The 14,085-nt window shown below is 55.1% G+C and overlaps 1 protein-coding gene across 1 annotated transcript in view; it reads left to right on the forward strand.

Moving 5' to 3' along the window:
* The first annotated feature begins 25 nt into the window (after positions 1–25).
* Positions 26–14,085, forward strand: part of LOC149428378 (RUS family member 1-like) — a 72,900-nt gene continuing 58,840 nt past the window's right edge. The window contains exons 1-7 of the mRNA XM_089667488.1: positions 26–119; positions 1,318–1,492; positions 2,914–2,991; positions 3,730–3,844; positions 3,927–3,972; positions 4,247–4,279; positions 8,065–8,170. Of these exons, the coding sequence (XP_089523614.1) occupies positions 1,364–1,492; positions 2,914–2,991; positions 3,730–3,844; positions 3,927–3,972; positions 4,247–4,279; positions 8,065–8,170 (507 nt within the window). The 5' untranslated portion in view covers positions 26–119; positions 1,318–1,363. The remainder of the gene's footprint in view (positions 120–1,317; positions 1,493–2,913; positions 2,992–3,729; positions 3,845–3,926; positions 3,973–4,246; positions 4,280–8,064; positions 8,171–14,085) is intronic.

Genomic DNA, 14,085 nt, shown 5'->3' on the forward strand with positions numbered 1-14,085 from the left:
TTTGAATTTTCCGAAAGCCACGTGACACCGGCAACCAATCAGCGAATTCATGAGGAGACACGTTGTTAGCTGAAATCACATGACAGAGGCGGCCAATCAGAGGACGGGAAAGCTGACAGGTCAGTGTGTATGTGTGTGTGTGTATATGGGGTAGGGGGTGTATGCGGGGGAAGGGGTTGGTGGGGTGTGTATGGGGAATGTTGTGTACATTAGAGTGCGGGGGTCAGGGGAACGGCGTGTACATTAGAGTGCGGGGGTCAGGGGAACGGCGTGTACATTAGAGTGCGGGGGTCAGGGGAACGGCGTGTACATTAGAGTGCGGGGGTCAGGGGAACGGCGTGTACATTAGAGTGCGGGGGTCAGGGGAACGGCGTGTACATTAGAGTGCGGGGGTCAGGGGAACGGCGTGTACATTAGAGTGCGGGGGTCAGGGGAACGGCGTGTACATTAGAGTGCGGGGGTCAGGGGAACGGCGTGTACATTAGAGTGCGGGGGTCAGGGGAACGGCGTGTACATTAGAGTGCGGGGGTCAGGGGAACGGCGTGTACATTAGAGTGCGGGGGTCAGGGGAACGGCGTGTACATTAGAGTGCGGGGGTCAGGGGAACGGCGTGTACATTAGAGTGCGGGGGTCAGGGGAACGGCGTGTACATTAGAGTGCGGGGGTCAGGGGAACGGCGTGTACATTAGAGTGCGGGGGTCAGGGGAACGGCGTGTACATTAGAGTGCGGGGGTCAGGGGAACGGAGTGTACATTAGAGTGCGGGGGTCAGGGGAACGGCGTGTGCATTAGAGTGCGGGGGTCAGGGGAACGGCGTGTGCATTAGAGTGCGGGGGTCAGGGGAACGGCGTGTGCATTAGAGTGCGGGGGTCAGGGGAACGGCGTGTGCATTAGAGTGCGGGGGTCAGGGGAACGGCGTGTGCATTAGAGTGCGGGGGTCAGGGGAACGGCGTGTGCATTAGAGTGCGGGGGTCAGGGGAACGGCGTGTGCATTAGAGTGCGGGGGTCAGGGGAACGGCGTGTGCATTAGAGTGCGGGGGTCAGGGGAACGGCGTGTACATTAGAGTGCGGGGGTCAGGGGAACGGCGTGTGCATTAGAGTGCGGGGGTCAGGGGAACGGCGTGTGCATTAGAGTGCGGGGGTCAGGGGAACGGCGTGTGCATTAGAGTGCGGGGGTCAGGGGAACGGCGTGTGCATTAGAGTGCGGGGGTCAGGGGAACGGCGTGTGCATTAGAGTGTGGGGGTCAGGGGAACGGCGTGTGCATTAGAGTGCGGGGGTCCTAACACGCAGTCTCTCCTTTCTGTCATTCTCTCACAGATTCCGTGTCACAGTCACATCCCGGCACACGGAGTTGTCGGCAGACATGGCTGTTGTGTGTACAGAGCGATACGGCACTGGAGACATTCAGAAATATCTGCGGGATAAAGACGGCCACATCTCCTGTCAGAGGGAGACTCGGGATACCTACGGGTCCCTGCGGGACTGCCTGGTGGTGAGACGTCTGTTTAGGGTGACAGCCCCCCATATTGGTCAGGGTGGGGTGCTGGGAGCTGTGTAGGAATCCGTTGTTGGCCTCCTCCTGCCTCCAGTCATACTGATGTCCTGTATCCTCTGGCATCTCCTCCTCCTATGTGGGTGCGTGGCTTGGGTTGTGAGGAGTGCACTGCGGGTCGGGTAGCGTGGGCTGCGGGTCGGGTAGCGTGGGCTGCGGGTCGGGTAGAGTGGGCTGCGGGTCGGGTAGCGTGGGCTGCGGGTCGGGTAGCTTGGGCTGCGGGTCGGGTAGCGTGGGCTGCGGGTCGGGTAGCGTGGGCTGCGGGTCGGGTAGCGTGGGCTGAGGGTCGGGTAGCGTGGGCTGAGGGTCGGGTAGCGTGGGCTGCGGGTCGGGTAGCGTGGGCTGCGGGTCGGGTAGCGTGGGCTGCGGGTCGGGTAGCGTGGGCTGCGGGTCGGGTAGCTTGCATTGTGGGTTGTGAAGAGTGTGCTGCAGGTCGGGTAGCGTGAGCTGCGAGTCGGGTAGCGTGGGCTGCGGGTCGGGTAGCTTGGGCTGCGGGTCGGGTAGCGTGGGCTGCGGGTCGGGTAGCGTGGGCTGCGGGTCGGGTAGCGTGGGCTGCGGGTCGGGTAGCTTGGGCTGCGGGTCGGGTAGCGTGGGCTGCGGGTCGGGTAGCTTGGGCTGCGGGTCGGGTAGCGTGGGCTGCGGGTCGGGTAGCGTGGGCTGCGTGTTCTGGGTGTTGCTGTAGGGAACCAGCTCCCCCTCTCCTTGATTGTCTGGTGATCGGGGAACCCTCCCTTGGGTAGGATGGGGATTCTCGCACAACCCAACGCAGAGTCATTGCTCTCCCTCACTTACGGAGATCAGCTTCCTACACCCACCAATCGGATTCAGAGCTGCCTGGTGATTGGTGGGAGCTTCAGGAAGGGCCGTCCCATGACCCTGTGAGGTGCTCTGTGATTGGAGGAGCCCTCGTGATGTCAGCACAATGCAGTATTAGCAGCTGATTGGTGCTGTGGCTGGGGGGGGGGGGGGCACTTTTTGGCCCCTCAGACATCCATGTGTAGATCAGCATCGTTGAGTCCAGTCCGGATGGCGCACAGAACACGCTTACTACATGTGTAGCAGTGAGCAATGCAGACGTGTGGAGGAGGAACATGGGTGCGGATTGCCTGTTACATTCTACAATGTATAGTGGGGGGGAGGGGCGGGGCACAAAGAGTATTGGGGTCACTGCATGGAATAGGGGGAGGGGCCTGGGGCTGGGGGGAAGTAGGCTATTAGTGGGGTGGGGGGAGGGGTTGGGTAGTCCATGGTGCTGAGCAGTGATTGGTTCCATGTATTGTATGTTGCTCCGTGTCAGGGTTCCGGATACTTGGGGGTTCCGGCTCTCTCAGGACGGATCTCTGTCTCTGTTTGTCTTCCAGTCTCTGTTCCTTCCACACGGATTCCCGGACAGTGTGAGTGACGACTACGTGGCCTATCAGCTGTGGGATACTGTGCAGGTATAGCTGTGTGTGGGGGGGGGATTGGTGGGGGGGAGGGGGTGTCGTGGTGTATCTGCCTTATACTGCAAAGGAGAGGCAGTCTGTCCCCCCCCCCCCTCTCCTCGGTCGGTCCATCTTCGGTCGGTGGCCCCCTCTCCTCGGTCGGTCCATCTTCGGGCGGTCGCCCCCTCTCCTCGGTCGGTCCATCTTCGGTCGGTGGCCCCCTCTCCTCGGTCGGTCCATCTTCGGTCGGTGGCCCCCTCTCCTCGGTCGGTCCATCTTCGGTCGGTGGCCCCCTCTCCTCGGTCGGTCCATCTTCGGTCGGTGGCCCCCTCTCCTTGGTCACCCCCTCTCCTCGGTCGGTCCATCTTCGGTCGGTGGCCCCCTCTCCTCGGTCGGTCCATCTTCGGGCGGTGGCCCCCTCTCCTCGGTTGCCCCCTCTCCTTGGTCGGTCCATCTTCGGGCGGTGGCCCCCTCTCCTCGGTCGGTCCATCTTTGGTCGGTGGCCCCCTCTCCTCGGTTTGTGGCCCCCTCTCCTCGGTGGCCCCCTCTCCTCGGTTCCCCCCTCCTCGGTCGGTGGCCCCCTCTCCTCGGTCGGTCCATCTTCGGTCGGTGGCCCCCTCTCCTTGGTGGCCCCCTCTCCTCGGTCGCCCCCTCTCCTCGGTTTGTGGCCCCCTCTCCTCGGCCCCCCCTCCTCGGTTGGTGGCCCCCTCCTCGGTTCCATTCTGCCTGATCGCATCTTTCTCTCCTTCCCAGGCCTTTGCTAGCAGTGTGACTGGTTCGTTGGCTACTCATTCCCTCCTGCGTGGATCGGGTGTGGGGGACAGTTCAGCCACCGTCGCAGCTGCCACAGTCACGTGGATCCTGAAAGGTGCGCAGAGCTCGCCTCGTACTGTTGCCTTGTCTGCCTTTTCTTGTATCCCCCGACAATCACCAATCTCTGTTCTCTGCAGACGGCACCGGGATGGTGGGACGGATTCTCTTCGCATGGATTAAAGGGTATGAAGGTCCCGACCACACATCCACAATCCACCATTAGTAGTCGTCTGTGGTCACCATCGGGGGTGGGAGATGTCTGTCAGTGAAGGGGGAGGGGCAGCAATGTTTTGGGGTCTGACATTTTGGTGTGGATTGTGGGGGTGTGTCGGCTTCTATTCTGTCATCTCTGGTACCATGATGGTGGTGAGTCAGTGGGACCATTGTCTGCCAATCAGGGAGCTGGACTGCCGAAACCCCTCCCTGACATTCATGGCGGCTGTTTTCTGTCCAATAGGAGTCAGCTGGACTGTGACGCCAAGAGATGGAGGTAAGATCCTGAGAACAGACACCCCTCCCCCAATCCTCTCCCCGGCCTCCCCTTCACCCCTCCCCCAATCCTCTCCCCGGCCTCCCCCAATCCTCTCCCCGGCCCCCCCTTCACCCCTCCCCCAATCCTCTCCCCGGCCCCCCCTTCACCCCTCCCCCAATCCTCTCCCCGGCCTCCCCTTCACCCCTCCCCCAATCCTCTCCCCGGCCTCCCCTTCACCCCTCCCCCAATCCTCTCCCCGGCCTCCCCCAATCCTCTCCCCAGCCCCCCCTTTACCCCTCCCCCAATCCTCTCCCCAGCCCCACCTTTACCCCTCCCCCAATCCTCTCCCCGGCCTCCCCCAATCCTCTCTTTGGCCCCCCCTTCACCCCTCCCCCAATCCTCTCCCCGGACCCCCCTTCACCCCTCCCCCAATCCTCTCCCCGGCCTCCCCTTCACCCCTCCCCCAATCCTCTCCCCGGCCTCCCCTTCACCCCTCCCCCAATCCTACCAGTATGGCCAAACGGGCATAAAACTCTCCACCTGCCAATCGTTTGTCCTCTGAACTCCACCCCCCCCCCCCCCACCTTCCCTCCACCCCCCAGCCTCCCCTCTACTCTACCAATCTGAGCTCTCCTGACCCCCAACTACAGTGGGGATGGAAAGTTTGGGCCCCCCAGCTACAAATGTGTATTAATGTGCATAAAGAAGCCAAGGAAAGATGGAAAAATCTCCAAAAGGCATCAAATTACAGATTAGACATTCTTATAATATTTCAACAAAAGTTAGATTTTATTTCCATCATTTACACTTTCAAAATAACAGAAAACAAAAAAATGGCGTCTGCAAAAGTTTGGGCCCCCTGCAGAGTTAATATCTTGTACTGCCCCCTTTGGCAAGTATCACGGCTTGTAAACGCTTTTTGTAGCCAGCCAAGAGTCTTTCAGTTCTTGTTTGAGGTATCTTTGCCCATTCTTCCTTACAAAAGTCTTCCAGTTCTTTGAGATTTCTGGGCTGTCTGTCACGCACGGCTCTTTTAAGGTCCATCCATAGATTTTCAATGATGTTGAGGTCAGGAGATTGTGAAGGCAAAACCTTCAGTTTACGCCTCTTGATGTAATCCCCCGTGGATTTCCAGGTGTGTTTAGGATCATTATCCATTTGTAGAAGCCATCCTCTCTTTAACTTCAGCTTTTTCACAGATGGCATCAAGTTACCATCCAAAATTTGCTGAAATTTTATTGAATCCATTTTTCCTTCTACTCGTGAGATGTTCCCTGTGCCACTGGCTGCAACACAACCCCAAAGCATGATTGATCCAACCCCATGCTTCACAGTTGGGCAGGTTCTTTTCATTCAATTCTGTGCCCCTTCTTCTCCAAACGTACCTTTGCTCATTTCGGCCAAAAAGTTCAATTTTAACCTCATCGGTCCACAGAACTTGTTTCCAAAATGCATCAGGCTTGTCTATATGTTCATTTGCAAAGTTCAAATGATGATTTTTGTGGTGAGGACGTAGAAGAGGTTTTCTTCTGATGACTCTTCCATGAAGACCATATTTGTACAAGTATCTCTTTATAGTGGAATAGTGACCACAACTCCAGTGTCTGCCAGATCTTTCTGGAGGGATCGTGCCGTCAAACGTGGGTTTTGAATTGTTTTTCTCACAATCCTGCGAGCTGTTCTGTCTGATATTTTTCTTGGTCTTCCAGATCTTGCTTTAACTTCCACTGTTCCTGATGACTGCCATTTCTTAATGACATTCCGAACAGAGGATATTGACATCTGAAAACACTTTGCTATCTTCTTATAGCCTTCTCCAGCTTTGTGAGCGTCAACTATTTTCAGTTTCAGTTTTCTAGACAACTGCTTAGAAGAACCCATGGTGCTGATTGTTGGGGCAAGGTCAGATGAGTCGGGGCATTTAAAACCTTTGAGATTGACATCACCTGGTCTTCCCAGACGATGATTGAGAACAATCCATGACACTGGCAGGTCTCAGCTTGGCAAAGGGGGCAGTGCATGCTATAAACTCTGCAGGGGGCCCAAACTTTTGCAGACGCCATTTTTTTGTTTTCTGTTATTTTGAAAGTGTAAATGATGGAAATAAAATCTAACTTTTGTTGACATATTATAAGAATGTCTAATCTGTAATTTGAGGCCTTTTGGAGATTTTTCCATCTTTCCTTGGCTTCTTTATGCACATTAATACACATTTTTAGCTGGGGGGCCCAAACTTTCCATCCCCACTGTACATACCTCATGTTTGGGGACCTCCACACCCGCTGGGTCACTTACATACCTCATGTTTGGGGACCTCCACACCTGCTGGGTCACTGTACATACCTCATGTTTGGGGACCTCCACACCCGCTGGGTCACTTACATACCTCATGTTTGGGGACCTCCACACCCGCTGGGTCACTGTACATACCTCATGTTTGGGGACCTCCACACCCGCTGGGTCACTTACATACCTCATGTTTGGGGACCTCCACACCTGCTGGGTCACTTACATACCTCATGTTTGGGGACCTCCACACCCGCTGGGTCACTTACATACCTCATGTTTGGAGACCTCCACACCTGCTGGGTCACTGTACATACCTCATGTTTGGGGACCTCCACACCCGCTGGGTCACTGTACATACCTCATGTTTGGGGACCTCCACACCCGCTGGGTCACTGTACATACCTCATGTTTGGGGACCTCCACACCCGCTGGGTCACTTACATACCTCATGTTTGGGGACCTCCACACCCGCTGGGTCACTTACATACCTCATGTTTGGGGACCTCCACACCCGCTGGGTCACTTACATACCTCATGTTTGGGGACCTCCACACCCGCTGGGTCACTTACGTACCTCATGTTTGGGGACCTCCACACCCGCTGGGTCACTGTACATAGCTCATGTTTGGGGACCTCCACACCCGCTGGGTCACTTACATACCTCATGTTTGGGGACCTCCACACCCGCTGGGTCACTTACATACCTCATGTTTGGGGACCTCCACACCCGCTGGGTCACTGTACATACCTCATGTTTGGGGACCTCCACACCCGCTGGGTCACTTACATACCTCATGTTTGGGGACCTCCACACCCGCTGGGTCACTTACATACCTCATGTTTGGGGACCTCCACACCCGCTGGGTCACTTACATACCTCATGTTTGGGGACCTCCACACCTGCTGGGTCACTGTACATACCTCATGTTTGGGGACCTCCACACCCGCTGGGTCACTTACATACCTCATGTTTGGGGACCTCCACACCCGCTGGGTCACTGTACATACCTCATGTTTGGGGACCTCCACACCTGCTGGGTCACTGTACATACCTCATGTTTGGGGACCTCCACACCCGCTGGGTCACTTACATACCTCATGTTTGGGGACCTCCACACCCGCTGGGTCACTTACATACCTCATGTTTGGGGACCTCCACACCCGCTGGGTCACTTACATACCTCATGTTTGGGGACCTCCACACCCGCTGGGTCACTGTACATACCTCATGTTTGGGGACCTCCACACCCGCTGGGTCACTTACATACCTCATGTTTGGGGACTTCCACACCCGCTGGGTCACTTACATACCTCATGTTTGGGGACCTCCACACCCGCTGGGTCACTTACATACCTCATGTTTGGGGACCTCCACACCCGCTGGGTCACTTACATACCTCATGTTTGGGGACCTCCACACCCGCTGGGTCACTTACATACCTCATGTTTGGGGACCTCCAGGTCACTTGGTCTTCATTGTCCGTTTGATTCTCCTCACTTCTCACCTCCTTTAGGCTGTTTGCTGATGTGTTGAATGATATGGCAATCTTCATGGAGATCGTAGCTCCTGTCTTCCCATCATGCTTCACTCTGATGGTGTGCACTGCTGGACTCTTCAAGGTCAGGAGCCAACGGTGTAGATGGGCAATTGAGAAGGCTTTGGAGAGGTAGTGCAGGGGGCGGGGCAATGGACAGACTCTGCGGAGGTAGTGCAGGGGGAGGTGCAATGGACAGAGACTCTGCGGAGGTAGTGCAGGGGGAGGGGCAGTGGACAGAGAGGCTCTGTGGAAGTAGTGCAGGGGGAGGGGCAATGGACAGAGAGAGGCTCTGTGGCGGGAGTGCAGGGGGAGGGGCAATGGACAGAGAGAGGCTCTGTGGAGGGAGTGTAGGGGGATGGGCAATGGACAGAGTGAGGCTCTGCGGAGGGAGTGTAGAGGGAAGGGCAATGGACTGAGAGAGGCTCTGCGGAGGGAGTGCAGGGGGAGGGGCAATGGACAGAGTGAGGCTCTGCGGAAGGAGTGCAGGGGGAGGGGCAATGGACAGAGTGAGGCTCTGCGGAAGAAGTGCAGGGGGAGGGGCAATGGACAGAGTGAGGCTCTGCGGAAGGAGTGCGGGGGGGGGGGGGCAATGGACAGAGTGAGGCTCTGCGGAAGAAGTGCAGGGGGAGGGGCAATGGACAGAGTGAGGCTCTGCGGAAGAAGTGCAGAGATAGGTGGGGAAGGGCTAGACTCCGAGGGACAGAAGTAGATGGGGAGATATAGGCTCTGCAGAGACAGTGCAGGAAAGGAACATAGAGCAGATATAGGATCTGTGAAGGATAGGCTGAGTGGAAGTCGTACAGAGAAGGATGGGACTAGGATAGGCTGGGTGGCACTCGTACAGAGGAGGAGGATGGGACTAGGATAGGCTGGGTGGAAGTCATACAGAGGAGGAGGATGGGACTAGGATAGGCTGGGTGGAAGTCGTACAGAGGAGGAGGATGGGACTAGGATAGGCTGGGTGGAAGTCGTACAGAGGAGGAGGATGGGACTAGGATAGGCTGGGTGGAAGTCGTACAGAGGAGGAGGATGGGACTAGGATAGGCTGGGTGGAAGTCATACAGAGGAGGAGGATGGGACTAGGATAGGCTGGGTGGAAGTCGTACAGAGGAGGAGGATGGGACTAGGATAGGCTGGGTGGAAGTCGTACAGAGGAGGAGGATGGGACTAGGATAGGCTGGGTGGAAGTCGTACAGAGGAGAAGGATGGGACTAGGATAGGCTGGGTGGAAGTCGTACAGAGGAGGAGGATGGGACTAGGATAGGCTGGGTGGAAGTCATACAGAGGAGGAGGATGGGACTAGGATAGGCTGGGTGGAAGTCGTACAGAGGAGAAGGATGGGACTAGGATAGGCTGGGTGGAAGTCGTACAGAGGAGAAGGATGGGACTAGGATAGGCTGCGTGGAAGACGTACAGAGGAGGAGGATGGGACTAGGATAGGCTGGGTGGAACTCGTACATTGAAGGATGGGACTAGGATAGGCTGGGTGGAACTCGTACATTGAAGGATGGGACTAGGATAGGCTGGGTGGAAGTCATACAGAGGAGGAGGATGGGACTAGGATAGGCTGGGTGGAAGTCGTACAGAGGAGGATAGGACTAGGATAGGCTGGGTGGAAGTCGTACAAAGGAGGAGGATGGGACTAGGATAGGCTGGGTGGAAGTCGTACAGAGGAGGATAGGACTAGGATAGGCTGGGTGGAAGTCATACAGAGAAGGATGGGACTAGGATAGGCTGGGTGGAAGACGTACAGAGGAGGAGGAGGGGACTAGGATAGGCTGGGTGGAAGTCATACAGAGAAGGATGGGACTAGGATAGGCTGGGTGGAAGACGTACAGAGGAGGAGGAGGGGACTAGGATAGGCTGGGTGGAAGTCATCCAGAGAAGGATGGGACTAGGATAGGCTGGGTGGAAGTCGTACAGAGGAGGAGGATGGGACTAGGATAGGCTGGGTGGAGGACGTACAGAGGAGGAGGAGGGGACTAGGATAGGCTGGGTGGAAGTCATACAGAGAAGGATGGGACTAGGATAGGCTGGGTGGAAGACGTACAGAGGAGGAGGATGGGACTAGGATATGCTGGGTGGAACTCGTACAGAGGAGGAGGATGGAACTAGGATAGGCTGGGTGGAAGTCGTACAGAGGAGGAGGATGGGACTAGGATAGGCTGGGTGGAAGTCGTACAAAGGAGAAGGATGAGACTAGGATAGGCTGGGTGGAACTCGTACAGAGGAGGAGGATGGGACTAGGATAGGCTGGGTGGAAGTCATACAGAGAAGGATGGGACTAGGATAGGCTGGGTGGAAGTCATACAGAGAAGGATGGGACTAGGATAGGCTGGGTGGAAGTCGTACAGAGGAGGAGGATGGGACTAGGATAGGCTGGGTGGAAGTCATCCAGAGAAGGATGGGACTAGGATAGGCTGGGTGGAAGTCGTACAGAGGAGGAGGATGGGACTAGGATAGGCTGGGTGGAAGTCATCCAGAGAAGGATGGGACTAGGATAGGCTGGGTGGAAGTCGTACAGAGGAGGAGGATGGGACTAGGATAGGCTGGGTGGAAGTCGTACAGAGGAGGAGGATGGGACTAGGATAGCCTGGGTGGAAGTTGTACAGAGGAGGAGGATGGGACTAGGATAGGCTGGGTGGAAGTCGTACAGAGGAGGAGGATGGGACTAGGATAGGCTGGGTGGAAGTCGTACAGAGGAGGAGGATGGGACTAGGATAGGCTGGGTGGAAGTCGTACAAAGGAGGAGGATGAGACTAGGATAGGCTGGGTGGAACTCGTACATTGAAGGATGGGACTAGGATAGGCTGGGTGGAAGTCATACAGAGAAGGATGGGACTAGGATAGGCTGGGTGGAAGTCGTACAGAGGAGGAGGATGGGACTAGGATAGGCTGGGTGGAAGACGTACAGAGGAGGAGGATGGGACTAGGATAGGCTGGGTGGAAGTCGTACAGAGGAGGAGGATGGGACTAGGATAGGCTGGGTGGAGGACGTACAGAGGAGGAGGAGGGGACTAGGATAGGCTGGGTGGAACTCGTACAGAGGAGGAGGATGGAACTAGGATAGGCTGGGTGGAAGTCGTACAGAGGAGGAGGATGGGACTAGGATAGGCTGGGTGGAAGTCGTACAAAGGAGAAGGATGAGACTAGGATAGGCTGGGTGGAACTCGTACAGAGGAGGAGGATGGGACTAGGATAGGCTGGGTGGAAGTCATACAGAGAAGGATGGGACTAGGATAGGCTGGGTGGAAGTCATACAGAGAAGGATGGGACTAGGATAGGCTGGGTGGAAGTCGTACAGAGGAGGAGGATGGGACTAGGATAGGCTGCGTGGAAGTCATACAGAGAAGGATGGGACTAGGATAGGCTGGGTGGAAGTCGTACAGAGGAGGAGGATGGGACTAGGATAGGCTGGGTGGAAGTCATACAGAGAAGGATGGGACTAGGATAGGCTGGGTGGAAGTCGTACAGAGGAGGAGGATGGGACTAGGATAGGCTGGGTGGAAGTCATCCAGAGAAGGATGGGACTAGGATAGGCTGGGTGGAAGTCGTACAGAGGAGGAGGATGGGACTAGGATAGGCTGGGTGGAAGTCGTACAGAGGAGGAGGATGGGACTAGGATAGGCTGGGTGGAAGTCGTACAGAGGAGGAGGATGGGACTAGGATAGTGTCTTGGAAATTCGCTTTAACGAATTTCTCCTTACCGTGAGTACTCGCAGTTGGATGCGCAGAAATCCCCCAAAAAGCTGTGCGAATCTCGCTTACCACGACTGCAGCCAAACTACACGATTCCTGCCCATCCAAATACTTTGGTTCTGTTGAATTTGTGGGTGATGGAGCTCCGTTACCCTAGAATGATCACACGACACTCTAAGGCTGGTTGCAACTCACATAAGGGCCGGCTTTAGGCTCAGCTCTCTGTTTTTATTAAAAATACACACATGCCCCCCACATGAATAAAGTCAAACCCTCCCACCGAACAATGCAATGGGGATTGCCTATACAGAGGATATACATTCCAATTGGAGCATAGCCTTTGCTATTATCTATCACTGGTCCTCCCCCATGAGTCTTCTGAGGTCAGCAGACTTCCTCCCCTTCCCCCCTATGAGCCATCTGAGGTCATATTTCCTGTCCTACTAGCTTCTATTGGTATGTAAAATTCTCTGCACAAGCACTCCCTAAAAATATCAGTCTGTACCTGGATGGGCCCGATACGATCTTTATTAAAACACATCCATCCAAGATACAGTTTCAAGTTGGTAATGGGTTGTAAGATATGCATAAGCCTACACGTGGAGTTCACACCGCTTGCGCATTGCGTTATGAAGCCCACGTGGTACCATGCTGCTGATATGTGGATACAGGCCCACGGTCTACTGACAGCAGCATTCGCATGGAATGCCGTGGTGGTATACACGCCGGTCTATAAGCGCAGATCTGCCATCTCATCCATTACCAAGCTGAGTACTGTAATACATACATTGTACATGCGCATGGCCCAATTGCAGCCTTCAGAGCTTTAATTAAGCCACACGAGAGACATATGAATAACACGAATATATGACACATTTAAAGTTCGACCAACAATACAAAATTTCCATGACATTCCCTCCTGTTTTATCATATTCTCCTCGTGTCCCTTCTTGATCTTCTTCAGCTTGATGGGTGTAGTCTCAAACTTCAAAGAGTTCCTGTAGTTGTCCCTGAGAATAAAGCTCCACGGGGTACCTGAAACAACAAGACCCGACGCAGACTCGACGCAAACAGGCTTGATTGAAGCGATGATCCTCAAGAGCGTTGGAACCTTCACTACAGGAAGGCTCTTGCAAAAACCACAAACAGACTTGTGGTATGAATAAAGCTTGTGATCCCACGGTGGTCTGGGGAGATCCAGCAATAGATTCTCAAATTGCCCCTGCAGACGGGGCCACACAAGGCTGGTCTCGACCCAGACAGTTTTCCAAATCGCAGACACAAACAATGATGAGGCTTGAAGCTTGCTTGAAGGTCTTGGAGAATGTGGTCTTCAGAGAGATAACTTAGAGGGAAGCCAGGACGTAATCTGTAGAGAAGGTGGTTGGTTGGTGAGGTCTTCCCCCGATCAGTGGTTGGAGTGGGATCCCCGGAGCGGGCATGGAGATGTGGTCGTCTGCCCGAGCTTGGCTTACACGGTCGATGAGGCAACAGGAACATCTCACCGCGGCATATAAAAGGCAGATGAAAAAGAGAAGCATCAGGATATACACCCCCACTTCCTTCAACCAAGATCCGATGGAGAACAGGAAATCTCCCAATCCTCCCAAACCCTTGAACGGATTCCAACCCTCACTAGCTATAGCTCTAGCTTTTCCCTGTAGTTCACTAACTTTGTCCATATGGGCCTGGACCTTGTCATCGGTGTCTTCTATCCAAGTACAACAATCCTCTCCGATGAACTCACAGAACCCCCCTTTGGCGGCTAAAAGATAATCAAGGGCCATCTTCTCCTGAAGCACTAAAATTCCCATCTGCCGTTGTTCTTGGGCAATTTCTCTGACAGCCTCTACGGTCTCGTTAAACATACTATCCACGATGACAGAAAAATTGTTCAGGCGCTTCATAAGTTCTATTCCCCATCCTGTCCATGAGGGGAACCAAGCCCATGCCTGGTCGCCCTCAGAGAACAGCTCCCTGCGAACTCTCCCTGCCATCCTTACCTTCTTGTGGACCATCAACTCTTCATGGTCCATCACTACATAGGATGCGGGGACTAGCTTTATGAGGGCACACGAACCTTTCGCGTTCTGGGGGAATGTTCTATAGGCTGCCGAACCACACAGAAAATAGTATGGACCTGTCAGAGCAGAACAGGAGGAGTTCCTCGTTCGGCCTCTGGTACTGAGCAACAGTTGCACAGACTGGGGGATTGCTCCCTCAGTCTGCACATCACATCCGTCCTTCCAACACACGTGGTCTGGTCGGTCAGTGTGGTTACTCAGAAAGGAAGTCTGG

This window comes from Staurois parvus, unplaced genomic scaffold (genome assembly GCF_062004578.1).
Source record: "Staurois parvus isolate SC_StPar_1 unplaced genomic scaffold, SC_StPar_1.0 ptg003284l, whole genome shotgun sequence".
NCBI classification, from domain to species: domain Eukaryota; kingdom Metazoa; phylum Chordata; class Amphibia; order Anura; family Ranidae; genus Staurois; species Staurois parvus.